General features: G+C 35.1%; 1 protein-coding gene across 1 annotated transcript in view; it reads left to right on the forward strand.

Annotated features, from left to right (window-relative positions):
* LOC142974270 (proton-coupled amino acid transporter-like protein acs) overlaps window positions 1-26,492 on the forward strand; it is a 73,307-nt gene that overhangs the window by 24,350 nt on the left and 22,465 nt on the right. Inside the window, exons 3-6 of the mRNA XM_076116474.1 lie at window positions 1,395-1,545; window positions 5,258-5,379; window positions 7,427-7,511; window positions 18,186-18,430. Coding sequence (XP_075972589.1) covers window positions 1,395-1,545; window positions 5,258-5,379; window positions 7,427-7,511; window positions 18,186-18,430 — 603 coding nt within the window. The remainder of the gene's footprint in view (window positions 1-1,394; window positions 1,546-5,257; window positions 5,380-7,426; window positions 7,512-18,185; window positions 18,431-26,492) is intronic.

The raw sequence follows: 26,492 nt of genomic DNA on the forward strand, positions 1-26,492 counted from the left end.
TTTTTTCACGAAAAATATTCTTAGAATTATTTATGTATCTTAATATAACGAAGTCGCGCTAAGGCATATTCGCCATTAAAACAGTTGCCATGACAACGGAATTTTGTTAATTTAATGTCATTTTAATATTGATTATTCGCGACTTCGTTCGCCACCTGAATTTTCCCGGGAAATGCGTCATTTTTCCGGGGTAAAAAGTAGCCTATGTCCTTTCTCGGGTATCAAAATATCTCCATACCAAATTTCATGCAAATTGGTTCAGTAGTTTAGGCGTGACTGAGTAGCAGACAGACAGACAGACAGACAGAGTTACTTTCGCATTTATAATATTAGTATGGATATTAGTATGGATTGCAAAGCCCCTGCACCCACTGTACCCTTGCACCCCTGCCTCTGGGTAGAACAAGTGTTATATTATGTAACTAGCTGACTCGCGCAACTTCGCTTTCGTCACATAATATGAGAGAATAGGTCAAAATTTTCCCCGTTTTTGTTTTTTACTGGTACTCCGCTCCTATTGATCGTACCGTGATGATATAATATATAGCCTATAGCCTTCGTCGATGACTGGGCTATCTAACACTATAAGACGTTCAAACAAACAAACAGCTTTATAATATTAGTATAGATATATAAAAAAATATTTACTATGCCTGTTGAGGACGTTGAACTTATAGAATGCGTTTATAAGGTAAACTTGTTAAGTTGATCCAGGCTGTACAGTCATACTATGAGTAAGCGATGATATCACTTAGCGTTTCTTGAAATTAAACTGGTTAAATAACCACGCAGATTAATTCACCTTACCTGGTGAATTAACATGCAGGAAAACATTTCTACATTTGATTCTTGACTCATGCATCAAAAATAGCGAAATGTGACTCATAGTATTATTTATAAGACGAAACCTTATGTTTATTGCATATAAGACAATGAATTTATCTTTAAATAATTATTGAAAACTTTGATAAATACAAGCACGATCAACAAATTCACAGACTCTTAATAAATTGTACTGTAACGCAATTCTCTACTGTCGGTATTGTCGAGTATCGTTTGTCCTAAGATTTTGCAAAAGGACTACCTGCTTGTTTAATATAAATATATTAGAATACGGGAATTAACGTTTCGGCGCATGATGCACTCGCCGTGGTCGTGGTTGCAATCTGCGCCTGATTCCCGTATCCTATTATACCTATATATTAAACATGTAGCGCGCAAGTTTAAAAGTAGTGCCTGCTAGTTGTTCTGGCTTGCAATTAGTACATTCGACATCTTCGAAACATAATTTTTAACTATGATACATCACTGGTTAATAAAAATCATAATTTTCGTACTTATAATATTATCTTCTTGAATAAACTAAAACTAATTGTACATGTTTTGGTTCACAGGACTTTAGGCGCCTTCTTCCATTTACTCAAGTCATCATTAGGGTCAGGGTTGCTTGCAATGCCAGCGGCCTTCAAGAACACAGGACTTATACCGGGTTGTATAGGAACAGTACTAGTTGGTGTTATTGCTACACACTGCGTGCATATATTGGTAAGGATTGACGATTTTATTTAAAAATTGCTGAAACATTATTATACATAATTTCTTTACCATTATGATGACATGACTGCGTCTGTGGCTCGGTCGACTCCGACTGTCGATCATGAGGTCAACGGACTCCGACTGTCGATGTCGGGTTCAATTCTCGGGTCGGACAAAGTGCTATTAGTTTTTTTTAAATTTACATTAGAATATATCCTAATAGTAACCCAAAGTTTGGTAACGTGCCCAGTTAATGGCGACATGCCGCCGTGTCATAAGGGCTATCCTGGTTAATGGCGAAACGGGTTTATTTTTTAAAGCACGAGATTACATAAAAATAGTATTTCAAATCATAACATAAGTAGCATAAAATTTTCTTTTTCGTTTCATTGAACTCGGACCAAAACAAATATCCATTAAGTTCTATCTAGAATAACGGAGTTATTACTCGTATTAACGATCGTTATTAGAGCTAGATATTCAAACAACGGACACTGTACAGACAAGTCAATACTCGTATTGTTTAAGTTGTAACTAATACGTTGATTCTAAACGGGTGTTTGAGATAACATTATGTTCCGGCAATGATTCCTGGAACCGGTACTAAGTGGAAATATTGAGGATGCGTATAAACTGATATTTGAAATTCACTGAAATTGTAGGAATGATTGCTGCTTTTGAGCTTTAGGCTTCAATCCGAAATGTTATATGTGCGACAATTACATACATTCTGTAGCGCGATTCTCTACCATTATCGACTATCGAGAGCCGGCTAGTTATCGGAAAATGTACGAAAACCTGATCGGCGCACCTAGCGGGCGTTGTATAAACTATTTTTGCGGTACATTTTAATATTGAAATTTTCAATACTCGTGATGACTGTAGAATCACGCTATTGTTTATGAAGTACGTTTTCAGAACGAACAGACGTTAAGAAAAAGTTCATCAGCTTATAGGATAAGGGTTGAATCATTTATCGGACATTAAGTGACAGCAAATAATATACCTCTATAATTGTGTATCAAAAAATTACAAGATTTGACCCAGTAAGAATGATGAACTAGACTCAAAGATGGTGATATTAGGGCTAACTTTTACATATATCTTAACAATTCACGTACCTATTTTAACAATTGATTTGGTTAGTAGACTTGCCGTTTACAATCCTCCAGTAATAAAAATAGGCAAGTCTTTATAAATGGGTTAACGTATTTTTCAGTCGTTCGTCTTTTTCTTAGACAGCTTTTTAGTACCTAAGGTGAACGACCTAGGTACGGAAATTTTATGATACAGACACGACTGTAATTTCAGGCTGAATATTGTATTCATATGATAACTTTTTATGGGCCCATTACAGTAAATACGTCTTCGTATAATATCTAAGCACGTAAATGTATTTCTTAGCTGATGTGTATTCAAAGTAATAAGAAACTGTTTACATGCAAAGTAACATAGAATAGAAGAAAAAGGTTATTGAAAAATAATTGAAAGGAATTTGAGACAAATACAAAAAATAATATACATGGTATAAAGTTACGGGCGACCTTTTAAGGCGCTGTCTCCACGAGCGAGAGAATCGCGGCGATATTATCGTCGTGCCACGTATTTCTACACACTCTCTATGGAACCGTCTCCACACGGCGATATTATCGCCGCGATGCGACAAGCGGCAACGAGCGCGTGAAACGTCACAACATCGTCGCTAGCCCGCCGCGACAAGCAACGGGCGCGCTGTCAAATGCGGCTTTTTAAACATGGAAACGCGGGGATACCGTTAAGAGTCGCCGCGGAATCTCTGCGATTCCGTTACGACTCGCGACGATACGCGGCGGAATTATCGCTCGTTCGTGGAGATTGTCCGACGATATAAATAAATAAATAAATAAATATTATTGGACAACTCACACACGGTCATTTGATTCCAAACTAAGCAGAGCTTGTATTATGGTAACCAAATAACTGATAAACATACATATACATATACTTCTAAATACATACTTAGATATATAGATCAATTGACAATCAGGCTCAGAACAAATACTCGTGCTCATCACACAAAGATTTGTCCCGGGTGGGATTCGAACCCACCACACGCGGCGCTACGGTTGTTGCGGCGAGGTGACCGCTTAAACCACTGCGCCAAACGTAATATATAAGGGCGGACTCGTCGCGATTCTCTCGCCCGTGGAGACAGCGCCTAAGTGTTATATGTAAAATTAAAAACCTTCGCAAATAATATTAACAACAACAACTTACGCTATAAAATACTATATAACGCATAGTAGAGTACCTACGTCTTTGAAATTCTTCAACAAAATGTTTTTAATTATAAAAAACATTCTTGAAAATAGCTAGGTTTTAGGAATGGTCTAAACATTTAGGGAAACTATTCCGCAGCTACCCCGTAGGTCAAATTCCTATGTAGTAAATGACCAGCGGGCATTGAACTATAGAATGGAACCATTCTTTTGATGAACAAATTTTTAGGCTAAGCACAAAGCCGTCTGGTTTAAACAATAGGAACGTTGACAGGGTAACAAAAGAGACATTGTAAAATAGTCCCGTGTCAGAATATAAAAAAATATAATAAGACATTTGTTGCATTAGAAAAGAAAAAAGACGTACTTCTAATGCAATAAAGTTGGGAAGGCGACTATCTCTACTGTAAAAAAACTAGCCTGTGGTGTCATATTATATGACTCTTAAACGCAATGTATCTCCATATTTTTAAGTCGACATAAAACAATAGGAAATTCTGTGCTATTATATTAGCATGCCAACTTATTACTTTTTACAATAAACAAGGTGAAAACGAAATAAAATAAAACAATTTCTCTATATTTAAACTGATAAAAATCTTTTCAATCGACATAGATCAAGCAAATAACATCAAATCATCTTTATTCCGTATTCAACATCAACGTATCACCTTCGTTTCTTTACAGAATCTAATCAATCAGCTAAGTAACTGCACTTATCTTGCAAGGTCATCAAACTCTACAACAATGTACCTCTCGTAAGACAAATCGAGTGGATTAGTTCATGCACATCGTTATTCGTTGTACGACGGGCACTATGACTAATGCACGTACAAGGCTGCTGTTAAGTCGTAAATCTAGGCTGAAAGCTGAGCTAACGAAGAGCTGGATATGAATTATCTCGTTTTATACGAGTAAGATGCATGTAGTCAGTATTTTGAAGAAGTGATTGAAATTATATATGAAGGAGTATTCCCCTTTTTGAAGATTACTTATTGCAAATTAAATTACTTATTCATATGTGTCAAGTACTGACATTTATGATAGTCAATGATACAGAGAGTGAATTTACCGCTTCTTTGGAAGCTACGGTAATTTAGTAATTTATTTAGCGCCAACGCGATTCCTTTTCCAGCAGCAACCGGAAAATTATTTTGCTGCTGAACGTGAAACAAAAAGGCAAAATCAAATCTATGTCCGTGACATAGAGGTAGTCATCACGCCGCTGACGATGTGCGTGGTGGAATGACATTTCGAGATAGAATAGAAATATTTGTGTTAAATTGTTGTTTTGAGTCTGGTTATACTTTGAGAATATTAATGGTATGTCTTACAAAAAGAGGTTTTAGTGTGGGAGATGTAATAATATATAACAGAGCTTAGCTATTAACATATAAGAACTCATGTATTCTGTATATTTCTCTTTTCCACGATTTTTTTGATTAAAATCCTTATTTTCTCAGGTATCGACCTCGAGGGAAGTTTGCAAAGCAAGTCAAGTGCCTCTACTAAGCTATACGGACACCTGTGAAAATGCCTTCAAATACGGACCGAAGAAATTAAAACAATATTCTAAGCATATAAGGTAAGATGTTACTTCTAATGTCTTTTTTATAAGCAGTGTTAGCACGCCGTTGGTAATATAAATAATAGCTGTCCCCAATCCAACAAAAAAAAACACATCGGGTACAAAGTATTCAAAATTTGAACCTGCCTCGTTACTCTAGATAATATTAAATTTAAAAAAGGAAAATATAATCTTCTCACAGGTTTTTTTTTACTATTTTTATTCTTTCTTGCTTAATAGATAGACATTTGTATCTATACTAATATTATAAAGCTAAAGAGTTTGTTTGTTTGTTTGTTTGTTTGAACGCGCTAATCTCAGGAGCTACTGGTCCGATTTGAAAAATTCTTTCAGTGTTAGATAGCCCATTCATTGAGGAAGGCCATAGGCTATATATCATCACGCTACGACCAATAGGAGCAGAGTAGCAATAAAAAATGTTCAAACGGGGAAAATTTTGACCCATTCTTTCTTATGTGACGCAAGCGAAGTTGCGCGGGTCAGCTAGTTAAAGATAAATTAAGTATAAGTAAAGTTTTAAGTCCCGTACAATTTATTATGTCAATTAAAAAAAAAACGTGTCTGTTTCTGTGTTGGTTTACGATTGCATTGTTTTAGGTAACTAAACAAACCATATTTTAGTCAAGACCTCTATAATTAACGTTTAAATAGGACAAACACAATGCGACTCTATCACGAGCCTGCACAAACGCGTCGACCGATGCGATTATTTAACTAGCCACGATCATTAACTTGTCTAACGAGAATGGTACCAGTCCTATGGGAAATCTTACGCGTTTTATTTATTACGGTATTTATTGAAGCGCTACGTAAAATATTCTTAATATTGGCATGATAATAACTTAAGACAGAACTTAGGTCTTACTTAGGTCCTTTAAGTAGAGACTAAATAGATTAATCGACTTGGTATTATATAGATTTCACAACGATCTCACAATCTCACGACTTGGGGTTTTTTACAGGATGTTCTTGATGGCATTCATTTTTCCTTATTCACTTTATCAAGATTTACCCCAATTCCAACAAAATGCAATCATAAAATTTATTGCAATGATGCCAAAAGTAATGTATACAAACAAAAACATTCCTTAAGCTCTTACCCTACTTTACGCCATACAACTTACTTGCAACTATAACACTACAAGGGAACACGTCCCAACTATTTCGTCTCGAAACAAAGTGTTAACAACAGTAGTATAGAAGAAACTAAACACAATTTAGTGTAATGCATGTTTTCATGTTATATAGAAATGTTTTGTTCGCGTTACTTTTAACACTTATGAATACAACGTGATCTATACTAATCTATACTAATATTATAAAGCTGAAGAGTTTGTTTGTTTGTTTGTTTAAACGCGCTAATCTCAGGAACTACTGGTCCGATTTGAAAAATTCTTTCAGTGTTAGATAGTCCATTTATCGAGGAAGGTTATCTATACTAATATTATAAAGCTGAAGAGTTTGTTTGTTTGTTTGTTTGTTTGTTTAAACGCGCTAATCTCAGGAACTACTGGTCCGATTTGAAAAATTCTTTCAGTGTTAGATAGTCCATTTATCGAGGAAGGTTATAGGCTATATATCATCACGCTACAACCAGAAGGAGCGGAGTAGCAACGAGAAATGTTACAAAAACGGGAAAAAATATGACGCATTATCTCTTACGCAAGCGAAGTTGCGCGGGTCAGCTAGTATCTAGATATTCCTTCAATTTAATATTTAAGTTTCTGTAGCACAATTTTCTAGAGTCAGTACTACTGAATATCGAGAGTTTAACATTTAAAATGTACTGCAAAAATAGTTCTCGCAGTGCCCGTTAGCGGTGCCGATAAATTTTTAAAATCGTGCAGTTTTTTTCTTATACAATTTCTCGATAGTTACGCGGATGTTGCAATGCAGCAAATTGTAACTTATTACTGTCACTTATTCTTATAGCCATTATACTGAAATTGTATAAATTTAGATGCTTTATTTTTCACCGTTTAGTTTTCCAACTATCACATCGTAATATTTGAACAACATTTCTGAAATAACTTTCCATTTTCAGGCACTTTGTAGACGCGGCGATGGCGGGCGTCTGTCTCGGCGGTACAAGCGTTTACGTTATATTCATCGCTACGTCGCTCAAAGATGTGAGTATAAAACAATATATTGCTCTCAGAGACAAATAATGGCTTAAAAGTTAAGCTACATCAAGTCGCTTATGTCTTTATTGAAATGAAGATGTTATTTTATATAATAGAGGTAAGGTTCAAAAGCGTTACGAATATACTTTGATGTTACACTAATTGGTGAAAAGTACCAATTGCTTTTAAATTAAAAAGACTTTATTGAAATCAAAGCAGTTGAGTTCTTGAATACCAAAAACTAGTCAATTTTTAATCGCAACTTACTATTCTTTTGAATCCCAACTTATGCCTTTGCTAATATTATAGACAGCATGTCATGTCATATCATCTACGTCTATTAGGCTGGCTAACCAATATTGACGAAATTTGGCAATGATAGATCACTATCCAAATCATAAAAAACAAAAAAGCCGACTGCATATAGGTAAAATAAAAAGGGAGTGAACAAAAAAATTGTTTAAATATAAACTAATAGGAAAAAATAAGACCATTACTTTTGGAAAAAGAAGTATCAAAAGTCGGTACTCATCCCTCTTTGACCAATCAACGGAGCTCCGTATAATTCGAATAGGCCCGGGTAAAAAGAAAAAAAAAGCCGTGAATAATATTTAACGTTCTTATAAACGGAAGTCGGTAGCGGATTTTCTAAAGTTGGTACTGTCAAGTATCGAAAGTTTGACATTTAAAATGTACTGCCAAAATAGTTTCAACGACGTTCATCAGAGGCGCTGATCAGATTATCAGACAAAATTTCTCGATGACTTGCCGTTTGTGTTGTCGATATTAGTAGAGAATCAAGCTGCTGATTATTTAATTTTAGATTATACTCAATAGATGCATCAGTAATGTGAACAAAGAGCTTCCTAAACACAATAAATAATTAACATTGTTGACATTAGGCAGTGTCTGAATCGTAATTATGTATTAACAATGCAAATTGCTATTATCTCTTAACATTAGTACAACAGCATGTCTCTCAACTAACTGGTTTAAATTAAATTAAAAAGAACACCAAACGGTCTGTGGGTAAAGCAACACTTTGCAAGGTCATTCCGTAGATAGGTGACCGCATAGTGGTATTTGAACTGGTCGTCTCCGTGCTTAGGAGGAAACGTAAAACGTCGGTCCTGGCTGTTATCTATTAAGATAACAGTCGGTAAGCAACGTCAGCGGCCCTCGGGGCTTGGCGCAGTGGTGTAAGCGGTCACCTCGCCGTAACAACCGTAGCGCCGCGTGTGGTGGGTTCGAATCCTACCCGGGACAAATCTTTGTGTGATGAGCACGAGTATTTGTTCTGAGCCTGGTTGTCAATTTATCTATATAAGTATATATTTAGAAGTATATAAGTATGTTTATCAGTTATTTGGTTACCATAGTACAAGCTCTGCTTAGTTTGGAATCAAATGACCGTGTGTGAGTTGTCCAATAATATTTATTTATTTATACTAGGTTGACTACTAACCATAAGATAATAATAGGAAGAAGACTAAGCCGTAAATAAATATATGTAGTCTATTAATGTTCCGGAACGGAGCGAAACCATGCCAATTTCAATCTTTGAATTTCCATTAAATACATTTTACCAGAATACAATCTAAATCACGAATTAAATATCAAAACACGTCCCTGAAGCACAAAACATAAATGTATCTAAGAACATCAACCTCTAAATCCTGAACATAATTCATAAGCGTTTCTACCTAAAATACAGTACAATCAAATGCAAAACTATGTATACGCTGTCACATGCGATTTATCATTTCTAATAATAAAAATGGTGAAATAACCAATTTTTATTTACTTCAAAGTAATTTTACAATCACTGTGTATTTATATTATTTATTTGTTCTGAGCTTGGATGTTAATTTATTTATATAAGTATGATTTAGAAGTATATCAGTATGTTTATCAGTTATTTGGTTACCATAGTACAAGCTCTGCTCAGTTTGGAATCAAATGACCGTTAGTGAGTTGTCCGATGATATTTATTTATTTATTTATTAACAACCATAATAGACACAATTAAATAATAACCACGTACAAATAAATACGATTGAAAATACGATTTTCTATAACCATGTTGTTTGGTTGAGACTGTACACATTGCAGTAAACAATGGGGATTGTTCACTTTTTTTTAAATGCTGTAATTCGGAAACCATTTCGAGGAATAGTGCTCCTAAACATTATATATTAATTTTAATGAAAAATATTATTAATACATTGATATTTTTGCAAAAATATGTTTGACCTTGCTTGCCCTTCAAATAACGTCATAACAGGACTTTTAGGTTTGTGACTTTGTCTAACAAATTCCGAAAAAAAAATCTGCCAAATATTAATTGTCAAGTTTATGTCAAAATCGTAAACAAGAATATAACCTATACAGTTGATAATCCGATATCGTTTCGGTTTTAATGTTGTATTGCATACAGTTTATGGATTTTATTTCGTTTACTCATCAACTTTTATAGATAAGTGGAATATGGAATGCAGGAAGCGTTTAGTGCACAAAAATATTGTACCTGCGTGAAAAGATTTAAGGAAGAAGTGGTGTCGCGAAGCTGATGTTGTTTTAGCTATTAATAGAGGGTTTAACGGTATAGATTCAATATTAAGCTCTCGTGGCATGAGAGTTTTAGGCCCCCAAGTGTTTGTACACGTAGTAAACAACCACATTCTGAAGTTTTACAAACTTAGGTTATAGTAAGCTTGAGATTGAGAGTATAACACTTATTTAATTTACAAGGAAAATAAAATAAAAGCTTTTGATAATGTAAGTAGTTTTATTCCTTTCTGTTACCTTCAATTAATTTTAACATTTGGATTTTTGCTTCGTTTATTTCGTCTACACTAAGGTGACTTCTAGTCGAGATATAGGTATTCAAATCATCACAGTATCTTCATTAGGCAGGTTTCGAGAGTCTGCTTGAACAAAAGTACCACTCATTTTGTTGAAACGTTTATAAATATCAATAATAATTACGATTACAATAAGTTGTAGATCAGTTTATAAACATAAACAGAAATATGACAGATCATGATGACGGGCGACACTTGACACATAGAGAATATTTTCTCGGAGTTCTGCTTATAAGGCAATGGCACAAGGCATTATGCCACTGATGACGTCACATAAAATAAATATAAAATAAATTTTGAATATTTTAAAAAAAATAACTATTGTTCCTATAATAAAAATATTCAAATTAGTTTCTTAAAATACTCTATATTTTCAAGAAATAAAATAAAAACCTATGTTAAAAAAATATGAACAATCCCCATTCTCTTCATTCAATTACAAGCCACGCTTTTGAGCTCCGACAAAATTAACCTCAGACCTGTATTTGCATACGCCAGACGCGCATTAAACTAGACAAAACTTGTTCTACAAATACTCGTAAATATGAAGACTTGTAAAGCAGAAGTAGTGAAAAATGTGAGCACATTTTTGAACTGTAATGAGCAATTTCATGCCACTTTTAGTATGTGCACGTTCAATTTTAGGACTCCGCACTCAAAGAGACAGGAAACCTATTAGGTCGGGGAAAAAGTCTTTTCGAATTGATAGTACCTATGTATACATAAACTTGTAATAAAATCTTTTCTCTACACAAAAATGTTCGATATTTGGGTACCTCACGAGCTCACTGAAAGAAACCCTAATGAACCGCGTTCTCATTTGTGATTCTTGAAGCCAAAGAGATTTTATCACAAGTTCATACATACTATAATGCGAAAAGACTTTTTCCCCGACCTAATATTACTAAGACTTCGCTGTCCGTCCGTCTGTCTGTCACCAGCGGGCTTATCAGGTATCTCAGTTGACAACTAGTGGTCGTCAAATTGATGGTCACTATTCAGTACATTGCTGCTTTGACATAACGTGTAATTACTGTAATCTAAGGGATTAGACAATGTACAACATAGTGGCTTTCAAATAGCTGTCAACTGAGATACGTAAAGTCGTATCTGAACCGTGAGGGTTAGAGTTGTTTATGCAGATTATGTATCTTTGTCGCCGCTTCATGCTTAGAAAATAAAAATACACATTCAAATTACAAATTTCAGTCTATAATACTAATTACCAAAGCTATAACTCTTTCTTGTCTATGTTTTGTATTGTATATGTTGTACTTGTATATGTTTGCAAGCATTAACAACAACACCGATTTCATCGAATTTGATAGAGACTACTATTTTATTGCTAGAAAGTATTTTTATCACATTTCTTTAGTCAGTATCTCTCAAACTCTCCACACGATTCAACAAACAAGTTCAATCAAGATAGATATCAATAAAAAGTTAACGTAAACATATTAAGAAACGGTATTTCGTAGAAACATTCTTGAAGGCCATCAAAGGCCTTCATTAGTACAGCCTTAAACAGATTAGTGGTATTTTACTAGAAAAAGTACTGATTAGACTAGTTTAAGGATAGAAATGATCTTTGAACAAGTTGTTTATGAGGTGTCTGTAACGGTTCATGCAGTTCTAACATGCATACATAACATATAGCCTGTTCATATACATGAAGGTATATGCAGACGTGTCTGGAATACACCTACATTTCGCTATAGAGAATGTCGTTCCATATAATACTGGGTACGCCTATTGTTGTATACTGGAAACGTTACCGCATTCCGGGCTACTATTGAAAATACCAATATAAACTAGAAAAGACCATCAATACTTTGCCCTATTCATGAATCGAGCACGAATTCTCATCAGTCAGAATATATATTAGTATTTAATAGTTCCAAGAATTGACCTCAAAGCCTCGTGATCAGCAATCGTATAAACTACCGTCCAGACCGCAGAGGCGGCCAAAAGCGTTTACTTTGTACAACAAAAATCTGTACCTCCTATAACATATTGTCTTGCTTTCTTTCGTATTTATTTATCCTGCTTCTTCAAATGTTAACAAAACGATTGTTCAACGTGACAAAGAACAATCATATTTCAGTCTACATGTGTCCTGTGGGAGCAATAACTCTACGCAGGTAGAAATATGTGCCCTAGTAAAAGCTTGTAGGATTCCAGGACTCACAAGATTGTGCCAGACAATGAAATATAAATGGCAGGAATAAAGCCTAAAATGAAAATGTCAGACACGTTTTTCGAAATCTTTTGTTTTGTTGGTTGATTTATTTTTGCTGTGTTGTAAAGAAACGCATAGAAATAGAATTTCCTTTCAAAATTCGGCCTAAAATATTGTATCAGTAATTAGAAAATTATTTTTAGAGTCATTTAAAGTGTACAAACTAACGTTGACAATTATACTTATCGTATTGTGCTCAACCTACGGCCAAAATTGTTGAAGCTGGCTATGTCAGGTTTGACATTAACTTCATTAAGTAACAACAGTGCCTCGATTCTCTACTACTATCGACTACCGACAACCGAACTGTCATCGAGAAATTTTGTATGAAAATCTGATCAGCGCCTCTAGCGGGTGTCGTAGGAAACATTTTGGCAGTACATTCTAAATGTCAAATTTCGATAGCTAGCCGGTTGTCGGTAGTCGATAGTGATAGAGAATCGAGGTACTGATACCAAATTTTAACATGCACTCCAAACGGGGCAAAGATCGTCAACCAAAATCTAGGACTTGGTAAATAAGGAATATTACACACAACAGACCGATTAACCCGTTGATCGTTTACTATTTGTGAGCGCAACTGGCAGTTCACTTATTCCTTCTAATTTTAATACCAGGTAGATGTGCATATATTAAAGTTCCAAGAAAAGCTACAATATACACGTACGGAGGTGCTGTTTCACGCTTGTCTTCTATTCCCCTATACAGAATTTCTCATTGTTAGTGTCGGGACCGTGATATTACGCTGCAGTATGCAGTCTGACGTCACTTCACCTCAGTTGACAGTGTGTGCAGTAAATCTTCGTACAATATTTATGATTAACTAGCTGACCCGCGCAACTTCGCTTGCGTCACATAAGAGAGAATCAGAATTTTCCACGTTTTTGTAACACTTTTTACTGTTACTCTGCTCCTTTTGGTCGTAGCGTGATGATATAAAATATGCTTTTTTTCCCGAAAAATATTCTCAAAATTATTTATATCTCATAATATAATGAAGTTGCGCTAAGGCATATCCGCCATTAAAACAGTTACCATGACAACGGAATTTTGTTAATTCAATGTCATTAAAATATTGATTATTCGCGACTTCGTTCGCCACCTGAATTTTCCCCGGAAATGCGTCATTTTCCCGGGGTAAAAAGTAGCCTATGTCCTTTCTCGGGTATCAAAATATCTTCATACCAAATTTCATGCAAATTGGTTCAGTAGTTTAGGCGTGATTGAGTAGCAGACAGACAGACAGACAGACAGAGTTACTTTCGCATTTATAATATTAGTATGGATGAGAAAATGGTTGCTATATTTCCGTCCCACACACGTAAACAATGGTTTATCTTATTAATCTTATTAATATTATTAATGCGAAATTTTGTGATGATGAATGTATGGATTGATGTGTCTTTGTTACTTTATCACGAAAAATCTATGGAATTTGGTTCACTGATGGCTTGCAGCTTGGATTAACGCAGATGATACTTTTTGCCTCGGTAATTCTCCTTACGTGGATGAAGTCGAGGCAGAAGCTAGGGCAACGTCTGGTAAAAAGTTAGTTAGCTGCTTGTTGTTAGTGTGTTTCTGTGCTACTATTGCGATGAGCAGCATTTAACGCCTAGCAACACGTAGTAGCAAATATGTTGTTATGTTATCGTATATCTTTTTGTTGTTTTACAATATTATACATATATGTACATCATGGTCTGTATTGTGATCGCATCTTGTATGCGATGCAATTGTTTTCTTGCGACGTTGATGTCCGTACTACGAGTTAACCATATTGCGAATAACATAACTTCGGTTCTTGGAAAACTGCTTTATGCGAATAAACTGATTCGATGTAATTTGATTTGGATGCTCAAACATTTGAATGTCTAATTCAAATACCTATCAATGATTGTAACTTACCAGACAGATCATTAAGCTATACGTAGCTAGTATCTACTCAATCTTAATTAGACATATCATAATATTACACACGATAGACACAGCGAACATTAAACTAACGTTCAAGATTACGTGTATTCACGTGGTACAATTAGCCGCTCGGTCGTATTCAGTGCTATAATCTGATATACTGAGCCGCAATTATGATCTGTTGACTGTTAGTGCATCGCGAACTATGTTGTGAGGTTAATGCAATGTGAACTGTGAAGGAGTATAAGTCAAGTTTAAAAAGTAGCGATTTACTTGGCCAGCGTGGTGGACTCAAGGCCTAACCCCTTCCTCATTACGGGAGGAGACCCTTGCCCTGCAGTGGGACATTAATGTGTTAAATTTATTATTATTATTCATTAAAAAGATTTATAATGGAGACATTTTTTATGTAAGTTTGTTACTTTTTTATTTTAAAATTAGTATAAACCATGGTATCTTTTCTAAAGGTAGTTTTATTGGTATGCAGTCAGAAGTATGAAAATTGTGATAATAAATATTTGCCATTTTCATCAATAAAAATATCACTAAAGCCAAACGCTAGAGTTAAAATGGAAAAGTATCCGATTCGACCTTTTTCCAATAAAATGATGACTCTTTATAATCCGTAGTGATATACACTTTTGAATGCAGTACCAATGCAGTGCTATTATAGTAAAGTTTTAAAACCCACATGCTTAAATACAGAAAAGTCTATAACCTATTTTATCATTAATATTTAATTTCGCATCAAAGTAGAAGCTAATTAAAAATTTTTTCAATAAGTGCCTAAAAGTGCCCTCATATGTATCTTAAAATAGCCCATTTATTTCTGACTAAATTCATTTACATTAAAATTAAGTGTATACAATTGTTTTCAGTTGCAATAGAAAACTTTGAAGTGCTATTATGGCTTCGGCACTCCAAAAAGTTCTGAGTAATATTCAAATATGAGATTTTATTGCTTTAATCTTTCATAAGAGTCTTTTTAGTGTAATTTATTATTATCTTGCTAAAAATATGCTTTATTTTCATTTTGATCTGGGGGCACGGAAGTGCCCCCGCAAGCCGAGCAAAAAAAAAGCGGCACGGCCGTAACATCCTTTTCTCGAAGCAATTCGGGCTATTTTTGACACCCCTATAATTTCGTTGTGGATAACCGCAAGCCGAGCAAAAAAAAAGCGGCACGGCCGTAACATCCTTTTCTCGAAGCAATTCGGGCTATTTTTGACACCCCTATAATTTCGTTGTGGATAAAACAAGAAGCCTGGATTTTCAGCAACTAATTAGTCATTGTATAAACACGGTATATTTAAAATTTCAGTCAATTTGAACCAGTAGTTTAGGAATGACAACTTGTTAAAATTTTGAATTTTGTCACTCACTGATTCACTGACTCACTGACTCACCGATCATCAAAAGTCTAAGGTACTTCTAGCAGACTTAGAAGCTTAAAATTCAGAATACAAATAGGGTTTAGTGTCTTAATCATGGGAAAAATTTAATATTTTCTAATTTCGGTCCAGTTTTCTAAATACACCAACTGCAACAATAACTTTGTAATCCCATATAAATGTATAAGATTACAAGGTTACATTTGCAGTTAATGAATTATTATTACAGTAGAAAATAAAATAAATAGGTGTAAATAGGTACCTACTATATGAGACATAACGGGGGAGGGGGTATAGGGTGGATAAGGGTGTTTAGCCCATGAAACTGAACAACATTCCCATAGGAAAATATGTTGAATTATGAAAAAAATACGGCTTTCCATACAAATTGGACTTATGTTTGCTCTATTCGCTCTACAAAAAGAAGTGAGATGCCATCAAAAACATTCTGTAAAAACCTCAAGTCTCGCCGTAAAAAGTTGTGAGATCTTTATAATACCAAGTCGATTAATCTATTTAGTCTCTACTTAAAGGACCTTCTGTCTTAAGTTATTACGTATGTTATTATCATGCCAATTAAAAAAAAAATACCTTTAAAACAATTAGATCGACTTGGTCATCGCAAGAAAACACAAATTCGCCATTAACATTTCAGGAGCATTAACTTCTCGTCGTGCTGTGTAGTGTGATACATACTAATAATTAAATCATGCGATGGCCAGGTCAGTCTACTTGTTTTAAAGGTATTTTTTTTTAAATTGGCATGATAATAACGTACGTAATAACTTAAGACAGAAGGTCCTTTAAATAGAGACTAAATAGATTAATCAACTTGGTATTATATCGATCTCACAACTTTTTACGGCGAGACTTGAGGTTTTTACAGAATGTTTTTGATGGGATAGACTTTTTTGATAGTAACGACTTTAACTCTCGCGACATGTACACTTAACATTATAATGCAAAGGGTATTAACAGGATATTTTGTTGTTTTTAAACTGACTGCTAATGAAGGAATTTCAGTAAATTCATTCTGTATCTATATTTGTTTAGGGTTGTAGAAAGAGTAAACAATATAACACTGGGCAAGAGAGAGACACTAAATAAATACCTTGATTAACATAATAGAGAGCTTTGTAATGCGTCAATTAAACTGCAAATTTCAAACCTTATATGTTTTCGTGCATGTAAGTTTCAAAATCCCAGAGATATTTTTTAAATTAAACCTTAAGTTGTAAAATAAATAAACATCCTACCACGGCTCATGTAAATAATTCATAGCGAATGTTTAATACCGAAATTATAGCTTTTATTATTACAAAAGAAAAGATAATATAAATTAATTTACGACTGTGGTTTCATTGGACTATAAAATAAATAAAACTGGCCAAAGGCTTCATATAACTTTTTAACGTTTATTCCCTTTAGCCTTTAAAAATATCGAGATAAATTTTATTTTATGATGTTAAGCGTAGGTAATTTTTATTTCATTTCCCAACGTGAAACGTTCGCTTTGGGTGAAATTTTATTAGAGTTTTCTCTTTAAAATTATTTTGTTTTAAATATGTACTTAGTACTTTGCTAACGATAATTCATTTCTGGCTACCCGGCAGACTTTGTTCTGTAAATTGCTTTACAAAATTAGGGATAGTTTACATTCAGAAATTAAATTGTCTGTGTTAATTTTCTTCAAAATTTTCCACTTCTTCTCTCTATAAAACTTTCCTCGGTCACTCAGGAATATTTCTAATAGATGCAGAACCATATTTTAGCCTGTTTAAAAGGCTTTTAATTGGCTTAAAGCTTGTTGCCTTAATTGACAACCACTTCGACGTTTTTCGTTTACAATAGAGCACAAAGACGGTTCTTTCTACGCTCGTTGGCAAACTACAAATTGGCCAATATCACAAAAATGCCTAAAAACTTTCTGGCGTTGAACTTTGTGGACATCTGGCTTTCATTTCTTTCTTATTAAAGCACTGTTCAAGAGATATCAGATCTAGTGATTATAATGAAAGATCGAGAAAAAATAGGATAGATTTACGTATAAAACGATACACGGAGTCTATTTTTATTGTTGAAAAACGTTCAACATAAATTAATTTAAGTTCCTCAAAAGAGCTACTTAAATTTTAAGCTTTATTATTATGATATTTATCGACAAAAAATAAAAACTGTTTCAGGATTGCGTTAATCACCGCGTAAGCTTATAAAAAAAAAACCTAATTAACATTCTACTAAGCCAAAACTTAAAAATTTCTTTCCTCCACAGTTATTCGACAACTTCGCCCCGGACCACAAGTATTCAGTAGAAGTCTACTGCGGCATCCTCTTACTGCCGCTAGTCCTCATCACTCAGATACGTCACCTGAAGTTCCTGGTGCCGTTTTCAGTGCTCGCCAACTTCTGCCTCGTGGTGGTCTTCGGAGTGACCTGTCATTATACCTTCACGGACTTGCCCGGCTTGGACAATATTGAGATGATAGCCAGTGTGGATAAATGGCCACTGTTTTTGAGGTGAGTGATTAATGGTCTTTTAATAAATTCTAATGATAAGATGCTAGTCTTTTTGTAAATGTTGATGATAGACAATTTGAAGAAAAGACTGTAGATCTTTGACCAAAAAACTGACACATAAGTTTGTCGTGAATGATACCTATGTATGGTGACTGGTGAGCCATTTACAAATGTATTTACCAGATGCGTTAAGATACATGTCATAATTCTTCGTACCAAGAACAAATACAGGATCACGAGTCAATTATAACACACAAACTTTAAAGGCAAAATTCAATTAGACCCGGTAATACTGTAAGCGGATCTGAAAAAAAATGTTTCTATGTGAGGCTCAAAGTTATGACTCCTGCGTTCAGTAGTATTTTTAACACAAGCATTTCTACTGATTTTCTACCATAAAATAAAATAAATTTATTCCACCAGAAGCGAATTACTCTGTCGCATAGAGTCAGCCTTCCACATTTACCAGTAAACAACAAATAGAAGTCCCATTATCGTCTACACACATAATTTATAAGTCATCTATACTTCTATAGCCTTCACCTACAGTTCGTTCAATATGAGGTATTGAACAATGGTTTCGTAAACATGCCTTTATTTCGCTCGAGGCAACACAAAGACTTCCTACATCGTCAAAGAGCTTTTGCCAAGTCAATCTCTATGCTATTGTTGGGCAACAAATTAGGTTTTATGCCACTTATTTCGTAACTAGGTAGTTTGTAATAATAATAATTGTCATACAAACTCTCATCCTTTATTTTATCTCCTTAGTGGTGGAATTTATCAAAATCCTTTCTTAGCGGATGCTTTAGTCATAACATCTATCTGCATAAAAGTTTGCAAATAGGTTAGTCAATACATTGACTAAGCTTGTAACTGTCCATCCCATAAACTGAACACTTAAATTTCATTCAGTGGTAGAGCTTTAAATACCAGGCGCGAACGTCAAACTGTACTGCAAAAAAATACATTTCTCTAGTAGACTCGCTCAGTAAAAATGGTAATGGTGTAAATAAATATCACCCAAAATTAACACATAAGTAAATCTGCTAATGCATTCTCTAACCATTCGATTAAGTACTCTCCCTACTTAAAGTAGTTAAAGCTCATTTACAAAACTTTGGGATCAACATTTGGCTCGCAGCCAAGAGGTGGTTTCAATTAGAATATTCTATTGTTACCAAATGTTCAGTGTGGGTTCATTTAGCAACCGCTACTGCTATCTCTGTGGAAATTACTGGAAATTACAATATTACTTTGGTAAATACGATAATTATGACAATATTGACAATTTACATATTATTATAACAAATATTAGTAGTGTACGTCTTGCTAATTAGAGAATTATTTAGAATAGCAGTTTGCGTACTGATAGAGTTTTCGACAGCCGTAGAAGCGATAACGCGGGGGCTTTTGTTCGAACCCCGTACAAAATCAAAATCCGTTTAATTTTTTTTTGGGTCTAGTTACTCTATTTCGTAAGAGTCCCCGCGACTTAAATAAATACATAATTATTGGTACCTATATTTAAAATGATAGATTTTCTAAATAAAAATTGGATTGAGTTGTATCAGATACGCATGAATAAGGCTTACAATAAAACGAAAAAGATTCTTTACAAATAAACTAAGTGCGTTGATGCAAAAAGCCACCGAAAATAGCCGCAACCAGCTTTTCAAAGATATTCACTATTAAACATTTCTGCGAAAAACTATTTACGCGAATACGACAGGTAAATAGACAAAAAGGGACATAAAAGGGATTTTGCTATTGTCCAACTCTTGAATGTTTTGTACTAAAAATAGCTTAAGGAAATTTGATGAATGAGCACAAAAGTCAAAGCAAATGACATTTTTCATTCATGTTTTTATTCTTGCGTAGTTACGTAATTTTAATAATTGTTTTCACTACCTTTGGGGTTGGGGTGGTAGTGTACGTACATATACGACTGATGATCTTGTGGCATCATGTTCGATTCCTGAGTCGAAAAAACTGCTATTGGCCTTTTTTGCTAATTTAAATAATATTCTTTTCAACAGTAGCCTAGTGTTTAGTATCGTGTCCGGTATGCCGTAATAGGCTTGCCCTTCTAATTCGTAGTCAGGACTAACTTGTGACTATAGAACGCGAATATCTTTTGTTTGCCTGTAATGTAATAAATTATATGACTTCCATTTTTTTAAGATACTTAGCTATATATTTGTTACCATTGTCAGCTATTGCAAAGCATTTTATAGTAAAAGTTTATTAGCTGTGCTGGCTGTTGTTTTGAATGTTATACATTTTCTAGCCACGCATCCAAATCAATCTTGAAACCAAAATTTCAATCAACTACAAACTCTAAATGTATTCTAAAAACTCAAACCTATACCTAAAAACCAGCTGCAAACAATTCACATTCTTCTGAATGTACCAAATAACTGCAATCAATACAGTTCGGTGTTTTAGAATGCGAACATTGCCGTCTGGCTAACTAAAGTAGACACCGGTATGACAGTTATTGAATGTCACTGGATCTAAAGAAACCTCCGGGCTTTGAACTGGCAATCAAAGGTAGATGACCTTGGAAATTTTCTATTGTTTTACAAAACGCCGGGGGACTAAATTGAACGAAAAGTCCGCCTTTCAAGGTCCAATTCCTTGCATAATATCGGGTTTGCAATCATATTCAGTGCTACATTTGATAGGGGAAGGGGGGGCATAACGGGGACGTGAGGCACGATGGGGCCACCCACACATACAAGTAACCGCTTACACTAGCCGCGTTAGGTTGGCACTAACAGGCGGCCATTTTGCATCAATGTCCAGTCCGCAAGTGCCGCACAAGCAGACCGCACGCGTTTGTTTCTTACGACACAAAATATTTTTCGACGTGTTTCTATGTAATTTGATGTGTTTACAAAAATAATCGTAACCAGGTAAGTGTTTTGTTGATTACTGTACATTATTGTTATGTGTTTTGTATAGACTTTGTGTATTGTTATGTTTTGAACTAAATCTGTAGATGTTGACAGTTTATTTTTTAAACGGTAATTTAAACAATATTGCCTATGGGGGCATAATGGGGACATGATTACGGGGCACGTTGGGGTGCCCCATTATGCCCCGTATTTCCTGTCCCCATTATGCCCCTGTCATCTTACAAAAAATATTCTGTTCATTTGACCATAGAACCTATCTTGTTTTAGGGTTAAAAATGGTGAGAACCTATAAAAAGAAAAGCTCGAGAGGCAGTTGGTCTGTAGAAAGCATGAAACAGGCAATCGATGCAGTTTTAAGTAAATCAGCAGGCTACAGAAAAGCAGCCCAGCTATACGGTGTTCCACAGACCACGTTGGAGCGTCACGTGGCCAAAATAAGGAAGGGTGAGCTCTCTCTTAACTCAACTCCAGGTAATTTTAAGCCAGTATTTCCGAAAGACGAGGAAGATGAGCTCGTGAGGTTTATCAAAGAAATGGAGAAACGTTTGTTTGGTTTGACCACCGTCGTTTTACGAAAACTAGCATATCAGCTGGCGGAAAAAAATGGCAAGGCACACAATTTTAACCGCGATAAAGAAATAGCTGGTGTCGATTGGATGAAAGGATTTTTGAAGCGTCACTCGGATTTATCCATCCGAAAACCAGAAGCTACATCGGCAGCACGAGCTATGGGGTTTAACAAAGTGGCTGTGGATAAGTTCTATTCTTTGCTTGGGGAGATATATGACAAATATAATCTGACACCAGACAGAATATACAATTGCGATGAGACTGGAATATCGTGTGTGTCTAAAACAAAGAGCAAAATTATTGCAGAAAAGGGCAGAAAACAGGTAGGATCGCTTTCATCAGCAGAACGAGGTCAAACGATTACGGTTGAGGTATGTTTTAATGCGGCTGGTACCTATATGCCTCCCATGTTAATATTCCCTCGGCAAAGAATGAAGCAGGAGTTATTGGATCGAGCTCCTCCAGGAACGACAGCAGAATGCAATATTCGAGGCTGGATGACAACTGAGACCTTTATGTCATGGTTTCAACGGTTCGTCAACTTTTCAGGAGCGTCATTAGCTACACCAGTTTTGCTACTTTTAGATGGCCATGTTACACATACGCAAAACATAGAGGTAATTGAACATGCACGCAAGAATGGTGTTGTAATGCTTTGCTTTCCCCCTCACTGCACTCATAGGCTGCAACCCTTAGATGTTGGCTTCATGAAACCATTGAGTGTATATTATGATCATGCTTGTACTAACTGGTTAAGGTCGCACCCGGGGCGTGTAATTTCTACTTTTCAAATCAGCGAAATATTTGCTGACGCTTATATTCAAGCTGCTACAATGTCTACAGCAATCAATGCTTTCAAAAAATGTGGCATATGGCCATTCAATCAAAACAACTTTTCTGATTCCGATTTTTTAGCTGCATCAACAACAGACGTCCCATTGGCAAACGACGAGCCTGAAACAGTTTCTACAACTGCTGAAGATCCGCAGCAACAACCGCCTTCCCCTAAAATTCCCCCTGTCCAATCACTTTTGCCTGATGTGACTCCACCTCTCGAAAGATCTCCAATTGCACAGTCTTCACAAAGAACTCCTATCTCAGAGCCTCAGCCTGGACCATCACGACAAGATGATAGTTTAATCCGATCTCCGATCCGAAAGGTTTGTCGTGATTTAACAACGACTTTTAAAAATGCTTCCCCTAAAGATATTCTTCCAATCCCAACAGTGGAACAAAGAAGCCAAACAAGAAAAAATTATCGCAGGGGAAAAACTGTTGTTCTCACTTCAACACCCTACAAAAACGAACTTGAAGAAAGAGAACAAGTTAAAAGAACGAAGAAATGTTCAAATACAAAAGAAGGGTTGAAAAAAGGCTCAAAGAAACAAAAGACCCGGAAAGTTCACACCGACGTTGAAAATATAGATAAGGACGCTTTATGCATTTATTGCATGGACCTTAATCATACTTATTTGAAGTCCTCGGAAGGTTGGGTGGCCTGTCAACTTTGTGGATCTTGGGCACATACAGCCTGTGCAGGTGTTGATGACGAGAATGAAGAAGAAATCCACATCTGCACATTTTGTGAGACAAAATAACCATGTACCCCGTACTGCCCCGAATTGGTACCCCATACTGCCCCTACCCTGGGGCACGATGGGGTTTTCACTAGGATTTCGTAAATTTAAAATTAAACATATTGTTCATTGCTTTTATCACCAAAGTCTTTGCCAAATGATTCTCTAAAATGTAACCAAAGGGTTGTGATTAGTTACGATTAATAAATATATTTGATTATTTTTTTATTGTTTATTTCCCTTAACGCCCCCGTTATGCCCCCCCTTCCCCTACACATAAAAGGTGAAAAAATCAATATTACCTACATAATATAAATGACGCCTTCTTCCCTGATAGGTGTAGGCAGAGACTAGTAAACGCCATTTGGAACGATCCTTAGAAACTTTCGTTGCTCCATTTTCATCTATATGTACATCTTGATATACAGGACCGTCGGATAATCTGAAATCTCTGAAATCTTCTGACCTATAAATTAAGAGTCGTATAAACATTTGCATTAACACGCCAATGTTTATATGTTTTTTAATTTATTCTTAAGACGAAACGTGGGAGTATTTCAAACACCAAAACCTACATTTTATAACAGGCGAGATATTATGTGCGTATTTAAATAAAAAATGTGCATTTCCGATATCTACCTCTACAGCCAATAGCTTAATTTATCTAATGAAAGGTATTATCATCGTGCAATAAAACTTGATCCGGTAGTTATCAAACATAAAAGTGGGTAACAGGCAAAGTTGGATAGAATCACACAGTAGATGATCTTCCTCTTTCATCGGAATAACTTTATAAAACTTATTGGTAAGGAAGAGGTTCTATAGGAACTGAAATGAACGGAGCGAAGCGTGGATTTTGGGACTTCTTATAAAGTGTCACAAAGACAGTACAAGCACAATGAAGGGACACAAATTCTCACTAGAACTTTACTCTTACTCTTCAATTTAATTTTATTAAATAAATTCTCTGGGGGAGGCTTCTGTCGAGTGGTGCACGTCTTTCGTCGATCGGCTACGAAAACTTGTAAGATTATTTTCCAGTTTCTTAGACTTAAACATAACGTAGCATACCTACATATTCAAATTAATATCTTAAAGCCACAAAATACATCAGAAAACTTATACCTTTAAAAAATATACATCCGTCCTTAAAAGCACTCTCCAGTTAATTTGCTTTAGCGAATTTTAATTAAAAACGCCGGTACTAATTAGCCGTTTCATCTCATCACAGCTTGAGTTAAATCTCACCCTTTTATTAGTGGGCAAGTCTGAACTACACAGAAGTATGTAAATGCTGACTGCTGCAGTTTGGTAAGGAAAAGTTTTCTGATATAGTTTCGTTATCGTGTGTAGTTTATTGGTTTTGGGGTAAATGAATATGGTAGTTATCGTTTGTTTCAATAATGTTTGGGTGTTTTTGAGAATTAATAAAAAGTTAACTCTACATTGTAGTTTAATTTGAAATTACTTATTGAATATGGCAAAATGTACTTTATTATTAGTTACGTTATTCTATTGGTATCGGCACTGACTTACCGGCCCCGTATAAAAGAAAACGCTCTATAGTATCTCTCTCTGTCTTCAATAGTAGGACTTTTTTTAATACGGATGATTTTTTTATGCTGTTTTCTATATAATTTTTTTAATACAATTTATACCATTAAATTTTCATTTCTACCAATGCGCTAAACATAGCGTTTGGTCAGACAATTTTCGAGCCACAACTAATGAATGGACGAACTAATTGTAACCACGAACAGCGCTATACTTGTAAAACAATACTGTGGAATTTATTACAGTATTTAAATATTTGCCATTACATTGAAATTGTATTACTTTTCATTATTATTATTTAACTTCGTCCACATCAAAAGATATAATATATATTCGGAGTAAAAATGCACTGTGTTAATTGTAATTCTGTCTATTTTTTTACGGAAATATATCAAAATGCATTTAGTAATTCTGTGAATATAAACCAACATCCAACAAAACTTTCGCGTTTTATTTTATATATAACATCGCACTAGTTATGCTTGTAGTCAAAGGTGAATGAAAAACACCCACGTATCAATATTTACAATGTTTATTCAGTTAAAGTAAATAAAACATGAAAACGTTTTACACGTGCATGCATTTTATTTTAGATCTTGCAGGCTCGTTTTAAAACGCATATTGGTCAAGTTACTCGCAATGTAGCAGTGTAAGGGCTCCTGCACACAGTGCCGGCGGGTTACGAGGCTCTGCCCTGCGCGACTTGTACGGGCGGCATTGCCGCTAGTATGTGTGTAGTAGCCATTAAAGTTGTTATAGGTCGCGTGCTCTTTCACCAATTGAGAATATATTTTCAAATAGGAGTTTTAGGTCTTCGAGGACCTATAAAGTAACTCGTAAAACAAGCTAAATTATTCTTGGTGTAAGACTTCTTTTAAAAAAGATAACTGCAATGAGTTCTTAAATTCTATATTAATTAAAGTATTCTAAGGAGACGTTATGGAGAATAAACTGTCAAACGCGTCATCTACATTCATTATCATTATCATATTCGTCATTTATTTATACTAATATTATAAAGCTGAAGAGTTTGTTCGTTTGATTGTTTGATTGTTTGTTTGTTTGAACGCGCTAATCTCAGGAACTACTGGTCCGATTTAAAAAATTCGTTCAGTGTTAGATAGTCCATTTATCGAGGAAGGTTATATATAGGCTATAAATCATTACGCTACGACTGATAGGAGCAGAGTACCAGTTAAAAATGTTACAAAAACGGGGAAAATTTAGACCAATTCTCTCTTATGTGACGCAAGCGAAGTTGCGCGGGTCAGCTAGTTTATTATAACACGCCTGTGATGCTCAAAAGTGAAGGCAGAAGTGTATGAAAAACACCCACTTTTAGCCAAATGCAAAGGAAATCCCTTGTTAATTTTGGTAGATATTGAGAAAAATGTAATTTCAATAAGAACGTACCCAGTTAAATCACAGCCAAAAAGGGAA

Source organism: Anticarsia gemmatalis, chromosome 7, assembly GCF_050436995.1.
Source record: "Anticarsia gemmatalis isolate Benzon Research Colony breed Stoneville strain chromosome 7, ilAntGemm2 primary, whole genome shotgun sequence".
Taxonomy (NCBI): domain Eukaryota; kingdom Metazoa; phylum Arthropoda; class Insecta; order Lepidoptera; family Erebidae; genus Anticarsia; species Anticarsia gemmatalis.